The 24,193-nt window shown below is 43.4% G+C and overlaps 1 protein-coding gene across 3 annotated transcripts in view; it reads right to left on the bottom strand.

Annotated features, from left to right (window-relative positions):
- Positions 1-24,193, bottom strand: part of TEX264 (testis expressed 264, ER-phagy receptor) — a 179,923-nt gene that overhangs the window by 125,616 nt on the left and 30,114 nt on the right. For all 3 annotated transcript variants that reach the window (XM_066616612.1, XM_066616614.1, XM_066616613.1), the window contains exon 3: positions 479-700. In XM_066616612.1, coding sequence (XP_066472709.1) covers positions 479-700 — 222 coding nt within the window. The remainder of the gene's footprint in view (positions 1-478; positions 701-24,193) is intronic.

Raw genomic sequence — 24,193 nt, 5'->3', positions numbered from 1 at the left:
GACACTGGTGATGCCCAAAAGGTAGATAGATGAAAGAATTCATCAATGTGACCATGCACACACACCAAAACCACCCGCTACCACCACCACCACCAGAGTAATCTCTGCAGGAAGATCTATATTATAAGTCATTTCAAAGGTACAGCAGCAAGAGATTATCACTCCATTTCTTCCAGGATAGGTAGAACAAAGAATATGAATGCAAGGAAAGGCAGTCCTCTGGTAGAGAAGAGGAAGGTTACAAGTGAAAATTACAAGCTTGTGTCACATTGTACCATAAGAAACATGTCCAAACCTTGTGCAGGGTTTCATATAAAAGCATAGATACTGACTCCACCTCATCGACTTCCTGGAGAAAATATATATATATATATACACACACACGCACATATACACCAACAGCACAAAGCAAGGGCAAGAGAAGGCCTTAACTAGAAGGCTTTAAATGGAAGATATGTTACAGAGAAAGATCACTCACCTTGATGTAAGTGTCAAGGCTTGAGTGGACGCGATTCACTGCTAGATGGATGGATAGAGGAGTAGTGTAGGGGAAGGTTGCCATGACTACATGACTAGGAGCTGGAAAGTTGATCATCTTGAAACCATACTTCTGAAACATGCGTAACACTGCCTCTGATGGCTTCTCATCTCCTTCGCTCAGGATACGACCCACAAGATAGCGGCATTTCTCTGGGTCCACCTATAGAAATAACAAGAGGCATTAGAAGACAGGAGAATGACCTCACAAAGCTGTTTTTAAAATAATGGGATAATAGCAATCCTGTAATTCAATAATGCAACAGTCACTCCTTAAGGAGGACCATAGTCTTCAAAACAGGGGAAGGTCTTCTCTGTGGTGACACCCTATATGAGGATTCCCGATATCAGGTTGGTCGCCTCTCTGCATGCATTTCAGTGGCATGTGAAAACATTCTTTTTTCTGTCTGTTTTTCATGATTTAGAATAGATTTACTGTTGTTTGGATAGATTTGCTGTTGGCTCTCTGACTGCTCCATGGTTTTTTCTTTTGCATTATCTGGCTGCTATGATTTTAACTGGCATTGTAAACTGCCTTAAATACCTCCATTTGGCTGGGGAAAAGCATGGAATACCTTCAATTAATTAAATGTGAAGGCCTCCCAGAAAGTAAGCAATCTGAAAACTGCTGCCTAACAGAAACAAAAGGGTCAGCAGAAATACTAAAGTCAATTTGAGGGCTGCTTCATATATTTATCTACCTCCTAGGTTAGTGCTTCTCGGAGTGGTAAGACCCACCACAGGAAGTGAAAAGGGGCCACTCCCCCCTAAGGGGAGTGGCCCAGGAACGGATGCCCAATAATGCCACAGCTGTCACAGTACAGCAGGGACCTAGGGGTATGTCGACATACTTGGGGAGGCCGGAAAGCCACCTGTAGGGTCTGAGAGGCACGCAGCCCCCTCCATGAGTCTCCCCTCTTCAGCAGCGAGCTCTGATTTGCAATCAGAGCTCACTTCCAGTTTTCAATCAGAACTCTGGAAGTGAGCTCCAATTTGCAATTGCACTGCTGCAAAGTGGAGGATCACAGAGGGGGCTGCTAGCCTCCCAAACCCTTCAGGAGGCTTCCGAGCCCCTCCCCCCACGTAAGTCTACATACCCCTGGGTCCCTGTGGCACCACTATCACGGTGGCGCTGCCAGAGCACACATCCCCTCCCAGTCCCCACCCCCACTAAAACTTATGGGAGAGTTCTCAAACTCCCAGAGAGTTTGAGAACCACTGCCCTAGGTTATAGCTCACTTTTCAGCCTCAAATATTATGTTTTCACCATATACCTATTTCATACCCATGAAAACATAATGTGTAGTGCTTAAAAACATGTCTCCTTAAAATATATTTTATATCATACCACTGGTTGGCCACAGCTCCCTACTGCATATCGCATGAGACTTGTGGCTTCCATAGGCATTTTCTTCTAAAGCAGCCCCAAGACTCTCTCTCAACTAATCTGCATATCAAAACTGTGTCCTGCAACTACAGCCAAAGAGCAAGCCAAGCAAGCCCAATGTTTTCATTTATTTAATGTACTAATTCAAAAGATTTTTTTACCCTTCAGAGAGCTCAGGTCTGACCCATTATTTCCCATCATATATAATGCCCATTGATTAATGAAGACACATAACCATGCAATAATTAAATGATGTGTTATTATTAGAATATTTAAATGCTGCTTTTCAACAAATAATTTCACAAAGCTGTTGACAAAGAAAATCAAATAACCAAATAGCTCCCTATCCCAGAGGGCTCTCAATCTAAACAGATGAAGAAGAAACACCAGCAAACAGCCACTAGAAAAGACACTGGGCTGCTGTGAATACGGACAGTTACACATCCCCTGTTAAATATAAGAGGAGCACCACTTGGAAAAGTGCCTCTTTGCTCAGTTAGCAGGGGTAAATAGGCAAGATTTATCATGTAAATATATATTGGTTATTTATACCATTCCAGTGCTCCCATCCATGGGGCCCCCAATGGAGCAAGTCACAAAAGACAGCTTTTATTTGTTTTGGTAAATTTAGAATTTACAGCAAAACTGTGGCAGGTCAGTGCTAGTGTCAGGCACGACACTGGATGACACCCCCCACCACCACCACCAAAACTCCCCTGCCAGGCAGGGATTTTGAAACTTCCACAATCACCCTGGGGCAGCTGAAAGCGAGTACACCACCATAGAGATTTAAAATGAGATTAGTGCAGAGATTATGAGGTGAGGGTGGAGGGGGGTTGTCAGTTTCTTAGCTGGAGGACCACACTGACCTTAAAAGCAATGGCTGATCACCAGCTTAGAATCGGACAACTCTAATTAGAGTAAGGCTTCTAGGTCAGTAGGTATGACTTCCAAATTGACTTGAGCTTTGGCACCTTGCAGTTTAGAAATTAAGCAACAAAATGACTGAAATGTTTGCTTACTCAATGTTTCTGATGCATTTACTCATAGCATTACGTAGAGTAGTTGCCATTTGTTCCTGAGCTTACTGAAAAGTAGGTCACAATTATCCCCTAGTTAGCAGATTGCAACTTATACACCTAGCAAGTTCCTTCTAGCAACTGCTGAGGACTACACTATAAGGGGTTCCTTGTAACCTGGTTTTTGAATAATGAAGAAGCCATGGTTCTATAATGGTCTAATCTAATGCATGGTCCAAAAGGCTGACAAATGTCTGTTACGACAAAATAAATCAGACCTAATCTTTGTTAGATTCTGATATCTAACTTCTCAAATCTAACATAATAATGCCTGCATAGCACATTGACATCCGCTAGTGAAAGATTTCATGGGCTTCTGTCATTGTGGATCCATTTGTCATTCAACAATGCCAATTGTAATAGAAAGACCAATTAGAGACAATGCCAATTATCTTTCTATTACTAGAGAAACAACAAGTGAGCAGTAGTAACAGCAACTGCTGATTCAAAGGCCCCCATTGTTCTACTTGCTAGTCAAGGACCATGCTGTGACATTTTTTTAAAATGTATGCAGGAAGACTTTGTAGGAATCTGCCAGCAGAATATTAAAACAAACCCCTGATGCTCTCAGGGCTGCCATCCAAACCGGCTCTGACATTTCTGCTATGTGCTATGAGTTCATTTTATCCATCCAGTGACAGGCATAGTAAATCGACTGCCAGGATCTTGGAAACATAGTTCAGATATTTCTGTAAGATTCCTAAACATATCAAGAGGGTGAGGCTTTGACAAATGCTGCTCATCAGACACCAATTTCCTTTACTTAATAAGGACACAACATTGCATGAGGTCAGTATATTCTCCATCTTTCACATCATAGTTTTTAATTTTTATTTTTCACATTTTTATACTACCCTTTCTCCAAGTAGCTCAGGGTGGGTATAGTTGAAAATACTGTTGAAACACCAGTAAAGTTCAAATAGGTGAGGATACCTGATGTGGGGAAAGATATTATTGGGTTTTGTCTCTCCCAGTTACACAATATGTAAGGGCAGGTCAATCCTAACCTGTACTGGTACAGCCAGGCTGCATGGCCTGTGCCGTATCCAGAGCAGGTTAGGAGGTGGCTGGAGGTCTCTTTGGGGTAAGGGGATACTTTTCCTCAACTGACCTCTCCACCACCAGGCGCTTCGCATGGAGTGCCTGGCGGCAGATTGCCGGCCTCCAACCAGCACTGTCCCAGCATGGGCTCATGTTGAACCAGCTATGGCACTGGGTCGGTACTAACCCCCACAAACACGCTTTATGGCACATTTGTGACAGTACGTGCCAGTGGTGAGCCAGCGCACATTGCAGAGGATTGGGCCTTTAGCCAATATATAATATGCCAAAATGCATGTCCGCAATATCCACTCAAAAACAATACATTTGGTGTACTTTTCCCCAGTGTAGACTGCACCAACAATCTGCTAGGCAGACTGTTGTGGCAATACTATTGTGTGTTATGGAGCTTCGAAAGCTCTGAAGTGCTAAATCAATGCATCAGAAGCCAAAAGAAACTTGCAAACATTTCTCTAAACTTAGCATGGAGATGGACAGTGCTCCCTCCTTCTGACATCTGAAGTTGGCCCTGAAAGATTCTAACAATGCAATATATACAAGAACTCCCCAAGATCTAACCAGATGATACAAAAAAGCACTCAGTGGTGGAGCAAAATGAAAAGGAGAGGAAACATGATCCATTTAAAGATAAATTACATTGAAAGATTTTTAAAAGATCTGTGCTGTATTATTACTGTTCAATTTTCAAGCACCAATATGTTAAGAAGCGAAATAATGTCACTGATAAGAGCACCATCACTTTCTGTTTACAGATAAGGAATGAGGACTATTTATGCAGTCATGCAAGCTGGAAGTGGTAACAGCAAGAATGACATCAGGCGTTCTGTCACCCAACCAAAGGATCCACCTAACTCCGAGCTCTAGCAAAATATCCCCTTTGGCAATTTTTCAGAGCGTGTATGTGGAAAAAAAATGAGCAGTTCAAGTATTCACCAAGGAGTCAAGCTTGAGGGAATCAGACAAAACAAACGATTCATTTGCTTCTGTAATCTTTCTACAACCCCTATGGAACTGCTCAGTAGACACCCACCTCACATCACTCCTGCCAGGAAAGGCAATCCAATATAACCCTCATGAGCCCTGGGAATTCTGTCCAGGGATGCATGGCTTTGAGGCAGAGGACTTCAAAGCAGAGAAAATGGAAATTGAATGAGACTGACAAGTTTTGCCTAGCAGTAACCTAATGCGACTGATATGTTCTCAACCTGGGTCTCTGTACTAAATAAAATAGCATTTCTACTAAAAGTTGCAGCAGGAGCTGTGCAGAGAAGAGAATGGTTATTAACAGCCTGATTCTTGGCTCAGAAAGGAGATCATGCCAGAATAAGTTCCACCCACACTCCCCAGGAGCTCCCAGAGGAACCTCTGTCGAACACCTTTTACCCCACATAAGAGGTTGGAAAGTTTGCTTGTCATACTTCATTATCTGAAAGTTTCCCTACTGGCTGCAGCATTCAGCAGAACAAGCAGGTCTATTCAGATCATACTCCTACTTAGATAGCTGTGGAATAATAGAGTGAAACAAAAGACAGAAATCAGTCACTTCAGTGCCTTCCACACCTGAGCTTCTCCAGGCTGAACTAGACCTTGTCGTAGCTGCATCTAATTTTCCTTCTTTTGCTCATAATGTCCAGTATAGCTCGCCATCTAATGCAACATGACCATATTGCATATTTCCTTGCCCCCACCAGCAGCACATGGGTCAGATAAGGAGCTTCCGCAGGCCTCATTGAACCCACAAGCCTTAGGTTTGACACCCCTGATATAGACAAATCACTACTTTTGCAGTCAGAAAGATCTGAATCCGGTAGTTCAGAGGAGACGAAATGATCTGCAACACTGCAGAGCAACGTAATCTGAAGTAATGAGGGATGATAACAGAAGCAAAGCCTTCAAAGAATTCTCACTTCTTTCAAGTATAAATATGGCTTTGTCTAAGTTCGCATTCAACATTTTCTTTTCTTTCTGATACAGATTTGAGCTATATATTTAAAACTTAAAATTATTCTCCATCACAGTCTTCAAAGAGCATCTAAAGTAAAAAATCTAAGCAAGTTTCTATTATACAGTGAAAAGTCCAGAGCAGGGGTGCCCAAACCCCGGCCCTGGGGCCCTTCAATGCGGCCCTCAGGGAGCCCCCAGTCTCCAATGAGCCTCTGGCCCTCCAGAGATTTGTTGAAGCCCGCACTGTCCCAACGCAACTTCTCTCAGCGTGAGGGTGACTGTCTGACCTCTCGTGTGAGCTGTGGGATGAGGTCTCCCTCCACTGCTTGTTGTTTCACGTCTGTGATGCAGCAGCGGCAGCAAAGGAAAGGTCAGTCTTGCTTTGTGCAAGGCCTTTTATAGGCATTGAGCTATTGCAAGACCTTCATTAGTTCATACAAGTTCATCTTTAATATATTCATTTATGTAAACTTATGCAAATTTATTCAAATTTTAAATGTAAATTAATTCTTTTTTTTCCCCGGCCCCCAACACAGTGTCAGAAAGCTGATGTGGCCCTCTTGCCAAAAACTTTGGACACCCCTGGTCCAGAGGAAAAGTTGGACTATAGGCTTTAGTTATAGCATTGGGGAGCAACCATATCTCAGTGGCAGAGCACATAGTTTGCATGCAGTAGGTCAATCTCTGGCATCTATAGTTATGGCAGAGAGAAACCCTGGAGTCTGAAGCCAGTCTGAAACCCTGGAGAACCATTGCCAAAAAGTATCAACACTCTCAAGACAGACCTGTGCTCTGACTCAGTACAAGGCAGCTTCCTATGCAATTTCACTTGGATGAGAGAGCACTGAAAGCTTGTGTAGCTTCCTAATATGTGTTTTGTTTCCAAAAATACAGACATTCCTAGAGCAGCCATACATCCACTAACCCTCCAACAAATTCCCAGAGAGAGCCCCATACATGAAGATGCCTCACTTTCTACCAACTCACAGCTCCCTGCCTCTCACTTGTTTTATCCATTTAAAACAGTAAGCCCCAATTTTCTCTGCCCCTCTCCTTAGCTTTGAGGGGTATAACCTTCTCCAAAACCAATGCATTATTACATTTCAAAGGTTGGAGAAAGATTCTCAGCTACCACAAGACGTTTTCCGTCATTATGGGCCAACAAAGATTCTTTTCAAGTTCCTAGCTACTCATCAGTTGGCCGTTACAGTAAAAAAGATGGCCAAACACACTTCACCCTTGAGAAGTTAATAGCAGTCAAGACAAATTGTCATCAAAGATATCAAATGCTTCAGAAAAGGAAGCATAGGAGTGCTTTCTGTTCCTATCAACTGAAAGAGACCCCCTACATAAGGCCAAAGGACCAACAAGTCCTGTTCCTGCAGAGGTCGGCAGCCCAACTGAATATGTTCCCCTATCACACCAGAATTGCAAAAGCCAAAGAGCATATAATTGCCTTCTGGCCAACCACTCTGTAATGTCTTGTGTGAAAGGACGAAATGTTTATAAGGTGAGGGCTGTCCTCTGAACTCAACGAGAATGAGTTTCTCCCAATCTCCCCTTTGTACGTGATGGAAGAGGACTTGTAATCTTGCCTATGTACAGAACACAGCCTGGGTTATGAATTTCAGAAAGGTAGCCTCGGATATCTATGCAGTGTATGTAGTTAGAAGCTTAAAAGGACAGCATACCAGGTATATCACAACAACCTATGGCTGAGATACACTGACAAGTCGAGCAACACCCACGGAGCTTCAAGGCTGAGTGGGACTGAACCCACATCTCACAGTTCAATACTCTCTAGCCATAATCCCACACAGACTACACATTACTTGGTAGTCACAAAAAGAACAAAACACAATTCAAAAGAGTTCAGAGGAGAATTTGCCTGCATGACATAAGAAAAGCACCATCTCTGCTTCTTTCATATGATCTTTCAATGCACATTCCACTTGCAGCAGGTTTGCATAGGGTTGGGCCGTAAATCTATTCACGTCTAGCAACTGCATGGGGCATAGTTTGGATTATGCCAAAACTATACCATAATGCAGATATAGAAGAGATTCAACTCCTTTCCTCTAAGCTGTTTTTCCCATTCCAAATTGCCTCTCTGGCAAGGCTATTTAACCCTAAAACTGTCATATGCCACAATGCTATTTACAGGGCTAAACAGCAGCTTAATATAGGCAATTTTCTCCAGGAAAACAGTGTGGAGGTAAGGAGTTAAAATATCTTTCTACACTTCTGGTTCCCAAACTGTGGATCAGGAAACCCACTGCAAAACTGACACACTGATAGGCTGACAAGGAGAATATATTGAGCCCTATGGAAATGAAAGGAGCAGCACATGTCCGTTTACTTGCAAGCAGGCAAACAGATCTTAGCTTGTCTTGAAAGCCAGGTGAAGGAGAATGCAAGGCCACCAAAACAATCCCTATCCAATGAATGGGGAGCTCAACAAATGCTCCAGAAAGTGGTATCTACCCACCCCCCTCATAGTAATAAAACAGAGGCTTCAGTGGCTGGTAAAGTGAAACTTTTTTTTTTACAGCGCAATTCAATCTTACACTGGAACAGGTAGGCCAGGAGGCCTGCACTGTATCCAACACAAGATAGGACCCCGAACTGGCTCAGCCAGAGGTAAGGGGAAAGTGTTCTCCTTACCCCCAGGTAAGCCACTGCAACCCCAATCAGTCTCCTCAGACTTGCGCTATCTCCTGAAGTGGCATAAGTCCAAGGAGAGAGCAGCAGCTTAAAGCCACTCTTCGCTGCTCTGGAACAGAGGTTGGGATCCGGCATAAGAGCCGGATCCCAGCCCTGTCTCCCGCTCCCTGCCTGCCCACCCCCAGGACCGCCCTTCGCCCACCCTTCCCCCGCTCCAGAACTCCTCCCTCCCGCCCACCCCAAGCCTTGTGTCGGCCAAGCTTGGCTGATGCAAGGCTCCCCAGCAGAGTCAGCGCAGAGGCTGGATCCAGCCTCCACAGCCCAGCATGCATCCCTGCACTGGCCCAGCCGACTTACGAGGAGACGCCGGCCCAAGGCTGCCTCAGGATTGTGCCCTTAAGTCTCGTAAAGCTAATTTGGTCCTGATAAAGTGTCATTTTAAGAAGTAGGTCTCGGTGCTAAAAAGTTTGGGAACCGCTGTTCTTCACCCCTGCACTGTGGCCCCAATCCAAATGACAGGTTGTGGCTGTTACATACAAGTCAACCTAAGGCTGCAACTACACAATCCTCCCTCTTCTCCCCATCCCATAAGCTGCCAGAAGGGAAGTGTTGGGCTCTCATACACTACGCACTGTACTGTATACTGCACTTTCAGGAGAAGGACAATTCTCTGGGGTAGCCCTTAGCTCCCATAGTATTTTTGTGATTTGAGGCCAGATGGGGGAGTTATTTTGATGCCCTGATAGTTTTATGCAAGGGTTGGGAGACTTTCTGATCCTGCCCCCATTCTCGTTTAGACTCCAAGCACTTCCACTTGCAACACACCCACTTTGCTAATATTGAGAATAGTTTGAAAGGTAGAATGAATACAAGTTAAGAAGGTGCACCACATCTAGCGATATAAATGCTAATGTCTCTGAATGAGCAAATTAGGCCATTTTGAGAAATGGAGGAAGAAGTTAAGTCATTTCTGCCTGACGTTGCACATACGCAACAGGGATCAAATGTGTACACCTGTGGGCTGGGCAGAAATGCATTAAATGCAATATTCCAGTTCCTCATCACACCCCTATGGCCTACCAGCAAGTCTGTTGCCAAATACATGTCCCTCCACATCTTCCTTTCACTTCTGACACCCAGGTCTGGGGTGGGGTGGGGGCGTATCTGAGTACAATGTATTTCCATACAACAAATTAGAGGATTCAAAAATAAAGCATGATTGACTAAAGCCCACACTCTACCAATATCTGAGGTTTGCAAAGCAACCAATTATAGCACAGAACCTCTGCTTTAATAGACCCTTCTGGAAAATGCAGTACTTTGTCTTTATGCCTGGTTGCTATTAACAAGTTTTAGAGAATTCCACGGAGCTGCTCTGCCCCACACTTGGAGAAATGAGGCAGGAGGCCCAGACAAACTATTCACTTAATCACTTAGGGGCACACTGTTCCTGGAAGCTCATCTATCTGAATTAAATGGATTGACAGATAGCCTGATACTAGCAAGGAGAAACAATCTTTACAGAGGGTTGTGTGAGACCCTGTGTCCATGCGCGTGTGAGTGTGTTGTACACAGGAGATGGCGTACACAGGAGAGATAAGTGATGCAATCTGTGAATACAGATGGGAGAACTGAGAGGGAGAACCAATTCTTCACACAATCCAGCCAAGATAGAGGTTTGCCAAACACTCTGAAAGGGCAAGTGGAAGATGTTATACAATCGCTTTAGGCAGCCATCCATCAAGCACCTGGCACCTTTTCCTTCCTCCTGCCTTCTACCTCAACCAAGCAAAACTAAGCTAATCTATCAGGGATCAGACAATGCAAGCGACATGCAGACCTTATGATCAGTTGCTTCTCAGATCTGCTTCTGTTTCTCTGCAGATGCTGCTCTGACTTAAGCACAGACAATTTTGCTAGCATGGGATGTTTTGATAGATACCTGTCATAACTGTGAAATCTCTACATCCTATAGCATTCTAGCAGATGACAGACGAAGACAATGAGACTGGGTGGCTCTAATTAAAAGGGATGACAGAACAACAACCAACAAGAACCTTTGTATTTTACACTTCCTCCAGTGAATTCAGAGTGACATACATGTGGTTATCCCACCATATCTGTACAACAACCCTGTTAGATAGATTAGGATGAGAAAACATGACCTGCTCAATGGCACTAAGGAAGCTCCATGGCCAAGCACAGATGCATTGCAAATTTCTCCAGTCCAATACACTTTCATCACTCTCCACTGGCAACATCACATTCCAGAAGGTCTACTCTGAATTACTCATAGAGATTTCAATTGCCGTAGAATTTGAAGGTTTTACACTCATCAGTGTACTCATCCTCAGACTCCAACTCCAAACTTAACCTAGGTGAGAACTCAGAAACTCCATCCTGAAGTTTCAGTATGAATATGGTTTGCCTCACAAGTTAAAAGGCAAGGGAAGCTTCCCAGGGCAGATCTGGCATGCCAGCTGTACAATGGTATATAGAGAGAGGCTTACAGTCCAATCTTGTTGGTCTCTAACATTGGCAGAACAAGTGTTCCGCCAGTGCTAACTTCCTTATGGGTCACAAAAAGTCACAAAAAGCACTCTGACAGTGCTCAGAGGCACATGCTTCTGGAGCACCAGTGGAAATCCTGTGGCAGCAGCTCCACCGGAACACCCACCAATGAAGGTAAGTTGGCAGGGGAGGTAGAATAGGATGGGGGAGGGCAGGTGGAATGAAGTAGTGATGGGGCAGGCAAAAACAGAATGGGGTGGGGAGGGGAACATTCCCTCCCCTTTCTTGTCAGACTTATTCCAGCTAAAGAGGAGACACACTGCAGAATAGGAGCTTAATAATAACAACAACAACAACAACAACAGGTATTTATATACCGCTTTTCTTGGTCTTTATTCAAGACTTTATTCAAGGCGGTTTACATAGGCAGGCTTTATTAAATCCCTTATTAAATAGGGATTTTTACAATTTCAAAGAAGGTTCTTTCTTTCAAGAATGACTACATTCAAGGTGTTTCATTCCGATCTGGCTTCACATTCTGGCCTCCATCCTCCCATGCTCCGAGCAGATGGAATTGCTCAGCTTCAGCTTGTCAGCTGCTCCAAGGTCGCACGGTGCCGGTGGCCTCAAACTGGCGACCTTGTGGATGTTATCTTCAGGCAGACGGAGGCTCTACCCTCTAGACCAGACCTCCCGCCCAGCTTACCGAGGGGTAAGGGGAAATAATTCTTCTTTGAGGTCTCTCCCCCCCCTCCGATACAGCATGCACCTTTTTGGTGCAGCTGTATTAGCGGGGGGGGGGGAAGAATAGGACTGGGCTCTTGAAGACTGAAAACTTCAGTAGCACTGTGTATTTACAGTAATTCAGCAAAGCACACGCATCTTCCCCTCTGTTTTCCAAGCTAGAAGAGTACTGAGATATTTAGACAGGGAATCAAATATCCAGAAACAGAAGGCAAGGTTACCCAAAGAAGCCAAGACTAGCTTGGGTGGAGCAGTCTTCAGATGACTTTCTCTGCTCACTCCTTTGACTTTCCAAAAGCACTTTAAGCCAATTCACCGAAAACGGCACGCCTACATTAAATGTAAATTATATTTGCATCGCATTTTTGTGTGCCCAAAGTGCTTCTCATATATTACCCCAGTAATCCTTGCAGCAGCCATATATGACTGACCAGTATTACCCTCGTATTGCAGATGGAGCATGTCCAGGGAGTGGCTGAGGTTGCTTAAGATCACCCAGCAAGTCCATGGCTGAGGTTTGTACAGGGGATTCCCAGCTCACCTTCCTCAGTCATACTACACCAAACTAAGCTTATGCTGTCTTCCTTAAACATATTTCTACTGCGCAGAATAGTTTCCTTTTCCCTCTCATCACACCCACGCTCACATAGATAGGCACTTTGAGGAAGCAGTACCAAAAAAAAAAAATTCTTTCTACTTCAGAAGCAGATATAAATGGGCAAAAAGTCTCTAGGTGAAAACAACTTAATAAAGATCCTATTTCGACAGCTCACAGCTACCACCATGTGTCCTAAAGGAGAACTGCATGAATTATTCTTTTTGTATTACTGTCTAAAAATCCCCACAAGTATTTTTAGAGACAGAAGCCAGAAAATATTTATCCAACAAACACAAATCAGAATTTTGTTTTTAATATAAACAGATGTTGAGTCAACTAGATTCAAACCTAGACTGCAATACACATTCCTGACCACCTAGAATTCAGCTGACACCTTTGGCCCATCCAAACACCTTTGGCCCATCTAAACATCATAATAGTGAGCAAACAAAGGGAATGAGCCAGAAAATTGTCAGATGCAGATTTTGTTTAAATTCCATTTTTTGTTTTAACATTTTTTTATTTTTGTGTGCACACATTTTGGGGTTGTACTCAGATGCCTGAGAGCCTTATGGAAAAGCAATCTAAAAAGGTTTAAAGTAAAGGTCTTTGCAACATGGCTATGGCTGGATTCAAGCCTCAGACACAGTGTCTAACAGTACTTCTCCCCCCACTCATAAACTTCAGATTCACACTGGTGTCTTTCAGCATTGCAGAGGTGTGCAAGTGCCAGCTATTTCATGGTCCCTACAAGCATTTTCAAGAGACAACCTAGAAAAAGTTGTACCCATTTCCCCAGTAGGCAAGGCAAGGCAAAGTAGACAGAAAGAAGGTAGCCTCTACATGGTCAGTGTTACTCAACAGGAAGACGGTTTCCCACTCTTTAACCATTTAACCATTATTTGGTTAAATAACCAGGGCCCTCAAGATGAAACTGAGGGCAGAAAGAGTGAAGATGTTTCAAATCATCTTTGTTCATACCTAGGAAGCAACACAAAAGGTAAAAGGATTCCCCTCTCTATCATATGGCATAACTACCATAGATACTCACCTATAGTACCTGAAATTTTTGCCAAGTAATCAAGTGCAAATTATCACTTCACCTTATCTCTGGGTCAATCAGAGGGCAAAGCCTTTCAACTGATAAGTTTGTTTCTCAAGCAGCAGACAGGCACCAAGTTTCTCAAGCAGCAGGCAGGCACAGCTCCTTAGAAGCAATTTGTTAACCTTTTATTCTCCTTCCTTCTGCTGCAGCCTGGTTCTGCTTTGCAAATGCTTGCAAAGCAGGTCTGTTTTTTGAAACACCAGGATGGGAATCCTCCTTTCCATTTGAAGCAGGCTACAATTCAATGCACCCTTACTTAAGAATAACACCCATGGAAAGCAGTGGGTCTACTGAGTAAAAAGGGTTGCAAATATATGCAGCTCCATCTCTCTGCTGTGAATTGAATTGCACACTCCCAGTTATGTGTTATGGGTTGTACGTTGTACGTAGAGTTTCTGGCTTAACACACCAGACACCTTAAAGGTGGATTTGATTCCTGGTTCTCCTGCAGTGGTCCCCAACCTTTTTCACTTGCATATCCCTTGGCAGCCCATTTCCATAAATTGTACCCTTCATATTAGCAAAATGTAATTAATAATACAAGCCCTCATCTCCTCTATATGAAAGCCCAGACTTCATGTATTCATCACAGTGTTTTCTCTTTTCATCTGTTTGAAGAACTGAAGACTCTGTCTTTGCACCAGAAGTGTGCTGAGAAATTCTGGGTGATTGATCACTTTCCATATTATGTTTCAGCTTTTTTACTGTGCTGGTTTTCAAATACTGTTTCATACATGAATTGATGACCAAAAACTAGCTATTGGTGGGGCTTTCACAGCCAACTAGCTACCTCCCTTCCTGCCTTGCTGGTCCTTGCAAGGCATTCCTGTCTTGCAAGGCATTCTGGAACATGACCTGCCTTTTTCTACCATTATTCCATTCTTTTTCAAGTATCCCTAAAGGTCCTGTTAAGTGTCCCTGGGAATACATGAATACCAGGTTGGGAACCACTGTTCTACTGGTATGTTGTTTACAGTGCACTTACTCTGATAGTGCTTACAAAAAGGTGATGAAGAACAGAATTTAAAAATAAAAATGTATTTTATGATCTTTTACTATGTTTTTAATAAATTAGAGACTACAGTTCTTAGGTAACAATTAGTGGTGAGTTATTTTTCAGGATCTGGCCTTGAGTAAAATCAGACAAAACTATAGACTGACACCCACTAAGTTTAACCCCCGACTTATCTGAGGGTCATAGAAAATTCCATGATTGTTGGCTCAAAACCTGCCCTCGGCTTATCTGTAGGGTCGACTTATGTGCGGGTGTCTGCGGTGAGTAGCGCTGATGTTGACTGATGGCAGGAATTCTGCCCACTCAGGAAAAGTGCCAGTGCTGGACAAACAAGGAAAGGAGCTGGCCAGTTCACCAGGCTCAATTCCATTTAAGAACATCCCGATAGTATCAGGCCAAAGGCCCATCTAGTCCAGCATCCTATTCCCCACCAGCTGCCCCTAGGAAGTAGCAGAGAAGGCATATTTCCCTTCCACCATTTCTCCCCTGCAACAGGTATTCAGAGGCATTTTGCCACTGTATTGGAGGTAGTGCAGAGCCATCATGACTAGTAGCCACTGACAGATCTGTCTTCATAAGAACAGCCCCGCTGGATCAGGCCAAAGGCCCATCTAGTCCAGCTTCCTGCATCTCACAGTGGCCCACCAGATGCCTCAGGAAGCACACAAGACAACAAGAGACTTTCGTTCCCTTCCCCCACATAAGGAAACTAGCACCATAATGGGACTACTTGATTCTACGCTCACTATCAGGTGAGCGGGTACGGAGTAACAGAGTTCCGTGACAAGCCGAGATGCAATGGTGGTTGCAGAATAGTTCCAAGAACCCCAGCACCCCACAAAAACAAGTCTAATGACATGGGAGCCTAAGTGTTAAGGAGTAGTCATTCCATGCTAAGTGATACTGAGCATACACTTACACACAAGTAGTGTATACACTACTAGTGTATGCACAAAGTAGTTGTTTCAATACGCCTGTCATTAGCACTAATTAGGTTTTCTTTTAAAAATGGTTTTCTTTTAAAAATGGCAGCAACAAGGATGCTATCTGAATTGGGACTATAGCAGTGGATCTTGAATCTTTGCCCCAATCTGGTCTGAGACCTCTGGTTGTTATCTGTGAATTTAGCAGGCATGATGTTAGTGAAATAGGTTTACCTTTGGTGGATTCTATGGTTTTGACACTGCAGCATAGACACTTCTCCACTAGGTGGAGGGCAAGATCTACAAACACAACCGCAGGGACTATAAATAATTTTCCATTCATCTCTCAGATACTAATGATCACTCCAAAAGACCAGGAATATTATGTAAAGGTTCCTTAAGGCCACATCTCCCATGTGTTCAAGATTTATTTTCCCTCAGCACAGTTCTCCCATTTTGCCTTTGCTTTCACCATGTTATTAAAAATAGACATATTCCCCTTTGAACAACTGCCTCTCCTCATGATGCAGAGGTCCAATGGTAGCCCTGGAAACACACTTTTCCCAGAAGCCCTGTCTTACCTAGAAGCCTACAAGACTAGAGAATGGATCCTGATTTCCCTTAAGCCCGAATCCAATCAAAGCAAGTTCCCAGTGCTTGCCTGCTGTCCAGGGAGTCCCATCTCTTTGGGGTGGATTGACTTGGGACAAAAGTCAAAAAGAGCACCCCAGCGCTTTAAAGACAAATGATGTAATTGCAGCACAGGTTTCTGCAATATTACACAATATCATAACGAAAGCATTTCATAATAATAAATCTGTTAATCTTCAAGGAGCTATAGAACTCTCCTTTGCATATGCCGTCACTGATTGTCAAAGCTGCTCCACTGCAATTGGCACAAAAGGAAACCCAAAACATTTCCTGAGTTCTACTGCTACAGGAACTTCCACCAACCCCATCTCAGCTACAGTAAACACTGTGGAGAAAGATACATGAGATTAAAGATACATGAGATACACAAGATGAATTCCTCTAACTAGCAGGTGACAATTTCAATACAGTGTTTTCCCCAAGCTCCTCTCCAAATAAAGCCCATGTGAGCAACTTCTATGGGCTGAGCTAAGAGTGTACAACTAACAGCAGTTGCCTGGAATTGCAGAGCAGAAAGGCAAGAAGAGCTGTTGATTGGATTGCATAGGCAGACCTCCAAATTAGAAGTACAATGAAGCCTCTTGGGACACAGGCTTCAGTCTCCTATACAAAGTACATAAACACGCTCCATGGCAGCATCAGCTATGTCCTCCCAGAGATTCTGTCTGCATGCCTGTTGTACACAAGGAAAACAACCTTTTCAAACTAGAATACCTGAGCAATTAGCAGTTCAGACCAATTCCCTTGGTTTGGCAGCTATGTACATCTTCAGGACGTTGATGACTCCCGTCAAAGCAGGTTAGCGACATGAGAATAGAAACATTGATCGATCTCTGCAGGTAAAAGGCTCTACAAACTGCTGGTTAAAATGTTTTCTATCTCAGTATAGACCAGGAGACTTGTCAGAGAGTTTTGCAAACACGTTGAGTCATTTGATCGCTTCCATTTATTGATTGCAAAGCAACAGTCAAATCAATTCTCCGGTTTCCACATGTTCAACACAAGTTTTTTTCTACACAGTACACAATCACATTGCCTCTATGCATGCCACAATCAAAGATTAACAAAATACTTTTTCAGCCCTATTGACTTTTGGAGATGCTTACTTGGAGCTGGACTCTGAGCTTTGGAGCACTTTTGGAAGAAGCCGGAGTTTTCCCAAGAATTCTCCAAAAAGGTTCTGAAAGACCTACCCTGTTCAAATCTAACCATATTTTCCTTTTTCTTCTTCTCTAGCTGTATCCATTAATCCATTCATTTACATCCTGCCTTTCACTATATAGTCTCAAGGCGCCTAACAAAATATAAAAATAATTTATAATAAAGCAGATTCAACAAGTTGGAATAATCAGATAAAAGTTTGTACATTTTGAAGGTTTTTGCTGTCCATTGCTCTTTTTATTGTAGACTGCTGAGATCTGCACCCAATCTACACATTATGGTGAGTGAGGTAGTAAGCAGTGGTGACAGAACTCTAGACTATTCCACTTCAGACTGCAAATGTAGGGTCACATTTTAGACTCCTTCTCCTTTCAAAAAAGCCTCACGTGGAAAATGAGCGCATTGGAAGAAAGCTTTAACACAGATCTCTCCTTGATTTACTGGTTTGCTACATGCAGGGTATTTTTGGCATGGGAAAAGATTCAAAAATACGACCAGGGCCCATGAAAGGAGGGCACAGGGGGTAAATTATACCCAGGTCCAGGATCAAAAAGGGGACCCAGGAGCCAAAGGGGACTCAGGAGCCAAAGGAGGGGCCCCCAAAATTTCTTGGAATCTCAGAAAAAGATTGCATAGATTGTGTAAAGACTGGCATTCACATTTTGTGTAAGCTTACATAGTTTTAAATATCATAATTTGTAGAAATTATGATCCAATGATTGCATGAGCCAATGAAGGAAAGAAAGGGCCCAAAAGAAACTCTGTATCCCAAAAGGGGGCCAAAAGAACCACTCTACCCCCTGATAAAATTACTCTCAGTGGTCCTGCAGTCTCCACAGGCAGCCTAAAGTGGAACAGTCCAGAACTCCATCACCTCAGCTCACCACCTTATTCTGTACAATGTGCAGATTGCAACTATTGAATTGCTGGTTCTTGATTGTTGTACCTTTCTGATCTTGCATTATGTCTTGGCTTTTTCTGCCTTCTTCTCTTATGCTTGCTGATTTTAATAATCATGTTCCAAATTTGTTACCCCCACCATCTTCTGACTGGAATATTCCTACTATTACTTTCACTTTACCAGTCCCTTCCAATTACTTGCTCAGTTTGCTTCTCTGCTTTATTCTGTTAAAGTCACACTGTCATCTTGATCCATTTCCTTCTCATTTTTACTAAATATTGATCCATCAATTCTTTCCTGTCTTACCCATATTTAATCTCACTTTTTCTCCAGGAGTTGTCCCTTCTTGCTTCAGGCATGCTATTATTTTCCCAATTTTAGGAAAATAACTATTTGCACCCCCACTTTCTTACCAGCTATTATCCTGTCTTTCAGCTCTAAACGACTTGAACAGTTTGTCTATTCTCAAGTTCTCAGTTTGGTTTGAACTTTTCATTTTCTACATACTGTACTTCTTTATGGCAATCTGATCTCTTCTTCTGATTTGCAATAGTACTGTTACATTTATTATAAAAACATAATTTATTGTGTTCCACCACCATCCCCCCCAAAAAGCTGCAACTTTTGCCTTCTTTCGCTCTTTGAATTGGCAACATCATCCACCAGTCCCCTCAGTACTAAGTAGTAATCAGTATTAAGCAGTAATCTTTTATCTTTCTCTTTCCTATTGGCTCACATTTTTGCTCCAGCTAAGGGCAGTTAGTTTTCTTAGGGCGCAATCCTGACCTGGGCTTGGGCCGGTGTGTCCCTTGCGCAGGCCCAGGAGACTCCTCCTCAGGAGTCAGCTAGGCTGGTGCGCACAGGCCGTGCTGAAGGAGCCACCAAGGTAGGCGTTGGCCCAGCTCAACGCGATGGGAAGGGCCCTTTAAATTAAAAGAAAAAAGTTGTTTAACAATAGCTTAAATGGGGGAGAGGGCAGCCCACTGACAATACATCAATCATTCTCTCTCCAGGCACTTAGAACAGCTTCAAGGCAAGCAACCGCCCCTTCCACCTGAGTATGTGAAAGAAAGATAATCACTTTGCTCTGGGTGAAGGGAGGGGTCGCTGGCTTGGAGTGAAGCCTTTCTAAGTGCCTGCAGGGAGACTGATTGATGGATTGTCTGCCTAATGCAGACATTTTCAACCACTGGGCCATGGCACACTGGTGTTCCATGAATGGAATGCAGGTGTGCCATAGAAGTTTGGAGGACGGTCATTTATTAATAGGGCCATTGAGGGATGTGAGCCCTTCACCAACAGCATGGTGTGCCTTTTCAATTGTCAAAAGACTGATAGTGTGTCTTGACAATTTTAGTACCTTGTCAGTGTGCCATGAGACAAAAAAGGCTGAAAATCACTGGCCTAATGACTCTGTCTTACATCACAAAGGTCAGTCAGCAAGGCTGTTTTTAAATCACCCAGCAAAGGCACATTGTTTTTAAAATGGATTTGCTTTTATGCAATTTTTGCCATCCACGTGAGTTCTGGGAATGGAATCCTCGCGACTACTGAGACTCAACCTGTATTAAGTTATGATGGTGATGGGGGGGCTTCAAAATCTGAAAGACAAGATAAATTAAGGAGCTGCAGTATTTATGAATTGTGGAGCTGCACTTATGGAGTTGGAGGTGACACTGCTCCACTGAGTTTGATGTTCCTGTTAAGGAATATCTGATGAAACTAACGGCGACAATGCAGTAAACACTGCGAAGCATATGCCAGCTCTGATCTGGTGCCATAAGTCTCTAACTGACATAACGTGTTGCTCAAGGCAACTACTAATCCTCTCTGCCATTACAAGGTGTCCATTTCTGAGCTGGTCCCCACTACAGACATGATGTGCTTATAGGAGCACACATCACACCCACTCAGATGCTTTCTGAAAGATACCACAGAACCACTGCAGAAAAAAAAGAAATCAAAACAGCACTTTAGTGTGAGGGCACTAAAGAAAGAAGGGAGAGTTAGCTCTCCAAAACTTCACCTCCAATAGGAACCCTGAAATACTATTTTGTAAGAACTGTCAGCTGCTGTATTGCACCAGATCAGCTGCCAGAAATGGAACAAGTTAATCCCTATCTGCTATTACATGTAGAAATAGAAGTTATTTCATTTATTTATTTGCTTCCATCCATAATTATCCAGTCATCCATGCAGTTTATATCCAACTTTTCTCCTGAATGGGCACCAAAAGCAGCTTACAAAAAATATAAAACAATATAGTAAATAGTTACTATAAAGCAAGTACATGATTAAAAAAAAATATTTTTGAATATAAAAACTGTCCAGTCCCCAACAAGTCATCCACTAAGGGCACAATCCGAACCAGGTCTACTCAGAAGTAAGTCCTATTTTGTTCAATGGGGCTTACTCTCAGGAAAGCGTGGTTAGGATTGCAGCCTCTGGTGACCAAGGCCACCACCATCCTAAAGCCAAGCTTGACTGAAAAGGATCCAGGCAATCCACTTCCTCCAGGACCCTCTAGAGTTGAAACACCACCACCTGCTCAATCACCTTGCCCAAAAACAAGAGGTTCAAGACTGCTTTCAGCCTCCAAAAAGGCCCCTAAGTTGGTTTACAATGCTTTACAATACAGTAATACAACTACAACACAGTAATAAAACTCTCTGCCAATGTTATAATCTCTCTCTCTCTCTCTCTCTCTCTCTCTCTCTCTCTGGCCCGAGCACATCTTCTTCTTTCCCCGTAGGGAACTGGGCCTAAGAGTCTTATTACTATATTATTATTGAAACTCTACACACTAGAGTGTAAGCACCATTGAATTCAGTAAAATACTGGTGAGTAAACATGCTTAGCACTGTGCTGTAACGCTTACCACCCTAATGGCCCAGCAAAAAGTTCAAGAAGTTAGTCCTACATAATTCAGTACTTAAAACAATCAAGAAGAGAGGCAAAGTCTCACATGGGTACTCAGAAATAAATGATGTCTTGATACACATTTTGTATCAAATGATGTCTTGATACACAAGCTATTTTGATTTTTTGTTTTAAGTCTCCTTTGGGAGCATGAGTCCTCTTGGGCTAGTAAAGTCGCTTACACAGGATGCATTCATCAGAGTACACTGCTTTACTACAAAGACACACCAAGATGCTTTAGCCCAGAAGAAGATTTATTTATCAGAACTAGCTGGGCAATCTACATGTAACCATACGTTGTTATTTTTGAGTACAAACGTGAGGCTTTGCCTCTCTTCTTGTTTTTGTCAACTGGATGCACAGCTCTATGCTTCAAACCCAGCTAATATGCACCCTGAGCATTTCCACCCTCTGCATCCTGTCAAGAACTTCTGCAGAGGGCTCAGCAGCAGAGCTAAATGTGGAGCTGCTTCCATCAGGCAGTGAAAGTGTACTGTGCTACACTGTACTGGCTGAAACAAGTTCCAAACTTTCTGCCAAAAATGCCAAGTGGGAGCACTTCAAGCACAAATGTGGCCAAAATGATACAAAGAGGTTACACAAAGCAAGAATAAAACTGTATTTTGACATGCAATGACCCCAGTGTGAAAGTTCTTCAAGAACTATGGATGTCTGTAGCCATTGGAGGGATACTTTTGAAAAAGAATAGGTCAGAGAAACTCTTGTGACAAGAGATCTCAGCAACTTAAAAAACAAAAAGCAGTTCAGATAAGCGGGACGGCAGACATTCTTACCCTCTTGAAAATAACACATCCCATGGTCTTTCAGCCAGCACCTGTTCAACAAGAGCTTAGCCTTTCCCAATGAACCACATCCCACAGGCAGGAAGCCATATTTGTACTGTTTTGTGAAATGAGTTTCTGAGTCAACATGAGGAAGGAAGACAGTCCACATCAATTGCAGCCTCTGCTGAATGCTCACAATTCATCTTCTGCCTATCATAAAATGATTGTGTGAATTGTATAACATGGACTGTGGTACTGAACTTGCCTGTGAGTAGGGAGTTGAACCTCAGATCCTTGCCAGTTCTACAATGTCATGATCATATGGATCTGTTCAAACAAAACCGGTACTGCTTCCCACAGTCAGTCCCCAGGTAAACATGTACACAGAAAACACAATGTGTGAATCAGCCATACATTGAACCAAGCATATATACACCTGCAAATTCTATTAGCACAGCAGTTTGCAAACATGTCCCAAAGATCCCAGAAATTGCTTACGGCACTACATCAGCTATACATATGCGCTCTCAGTTCACGTTACATTGTGTGTGCGTACACCCAGACACTGTTGGAACTGATCACCTGCAGATGATAGGTAGGAAAGGTAGGGAGATGAGATGTGATAGACGGTTTGGCACAATGAGAGGATGCGAGGACAAAGTAGCGAATAAGCAGCCCATCCTGGGGCATTCCGTGTATAAATGCTTTTATGCGAATGCCCGAAGTCTACGAGCAAAGGTGGGAGAACTGGAATGTCTGGTGACAAGGGAAAATATTGACATAGTGGGCATAACGGAAACCTGGTGGAATGCGGAGAATCAGTGGGATACCGCAATCCCGGGCTATAAACTCTACAGGAGGGACAGGCAGGGGCGTGTTGGAGGTGGGGTGGCCCTTTATGTTAAGGAAGGGATAGAATCCAGCAAAGTAGAGATTGAAGGTGGGTCCGACTCCACTGTAGAATCTCTGTGGGTTAAATTACCAGGCTTGTGCAGCGATGTAATACTGGGGGCGTGCTATCGTCCTCCAGACCAGAAATCTGATGGGGACCTTGAAATGAGGAAACAGATCAGGGAGGTGACAAGGAAGGACAGGGTTGTAATCATGGGGGACTTCAATTATCCTCATATTGACTGGGTCAATTTGTGTTCTGGTCACGATAAGGAAACCGGATTTCTTGACGTGCTGAATGACTGTGGCTTAGATCAGCTAGTCACGGAGCCCACCAGAGGACAGGTGACTCTGGATTTAATTTTGTGCGGTACGCAGGACCTGGTTAGAGATGTAAACGTTACTGAGCCATTGGGGAACAGTGATCATGCTGCGATCCGTTTTGACGTGCACGTTGGGGGAAGAATACCAGGCAAATCTCTAACAAAAACCCTTGACTTCCGACGGGCGGACTTCCCTCAAATGAGGAGGCTGGTTAGAAGGAGGTTGAAAGGGAGGGTAAAAAGAGTCCAGTCTCTCCAGAGTGCATGGAGGCTGCTTAAAACAACAGTAATAGAGGCCCAGCAGAGGTGTATACCGCAAAGAAAGAAGGGTTCCACTAAATCCAGGAGAGTGCCCGCATGGCTAACCAGCCAAGTTAGAGAGGTTGTGAAGGGCAAGGAAGCTTCCTTCCGTAAATGGAAGTCTTGCCCTAATGAAGAGAATAAAAAGGAACATAAACTGTGGCAAAAGAAATGTAAGAAGGTGATAGGGGAGGCCAAGCGAGACTATGAGGAACGCATGGCCAGCAACATTAAGGGGAATAATAAAAGCTTCTTCAAATATGTTAGAAGCAGGAAACCCGCCAGAGAAGCGGTTGGCCCTCTGGATGGTGAGGGAGGGAAAGGGGAGATAAAAGGAGACTTAGAGATGGCAGAGAAATTAAATGAGTTCTTTGCATCTGTCTTCACGGCAGAAGACCTCGGGCAGATACCGCTGCCCGAACGGCCCCTCCTGACCGAGGAGTTAAGTCAGATAGAGGTTAAAAGAGAAGATGTTTCAGACCTCATTGATAAATTAAAGATCAATAAGTCACCGGGCCCTGATGGCATACACCCAAGGGTTATTAAGGAATTGAAGAATGAAGTTGCAGATCTCTTGACTAAGGTATGCAACTTGTCCCTCAAAACGGCCACAGTGCCAGAAGATTGGAGGATAGCAAATGTCACGCCTATTTTTAAAAAGGGAAAGAGGGGGGACCCGGGAAACTATAGGCC

This window comes from Tiliqua scincoides, chromosome 2, assembly GCF_035046505.1.
Source record: "Tiliqua scincoides isolate rTilSci1 chromosome 2, rTilSci1.hap2, whole genome shotgun sequence".
NCBI classification, from domain to species: domain Eukaryota; kingdom Metazoa; phylum Chordata; class Lepidosauria; order Squamata; family Scincidae; genus Tiliqua; species Tiliqua scincoides.
The sequence above is the reverse complement of the archived record's forward strand: the minus strand, read 5'-3'. Positions and strand labels throughout refer to the sequence as shown.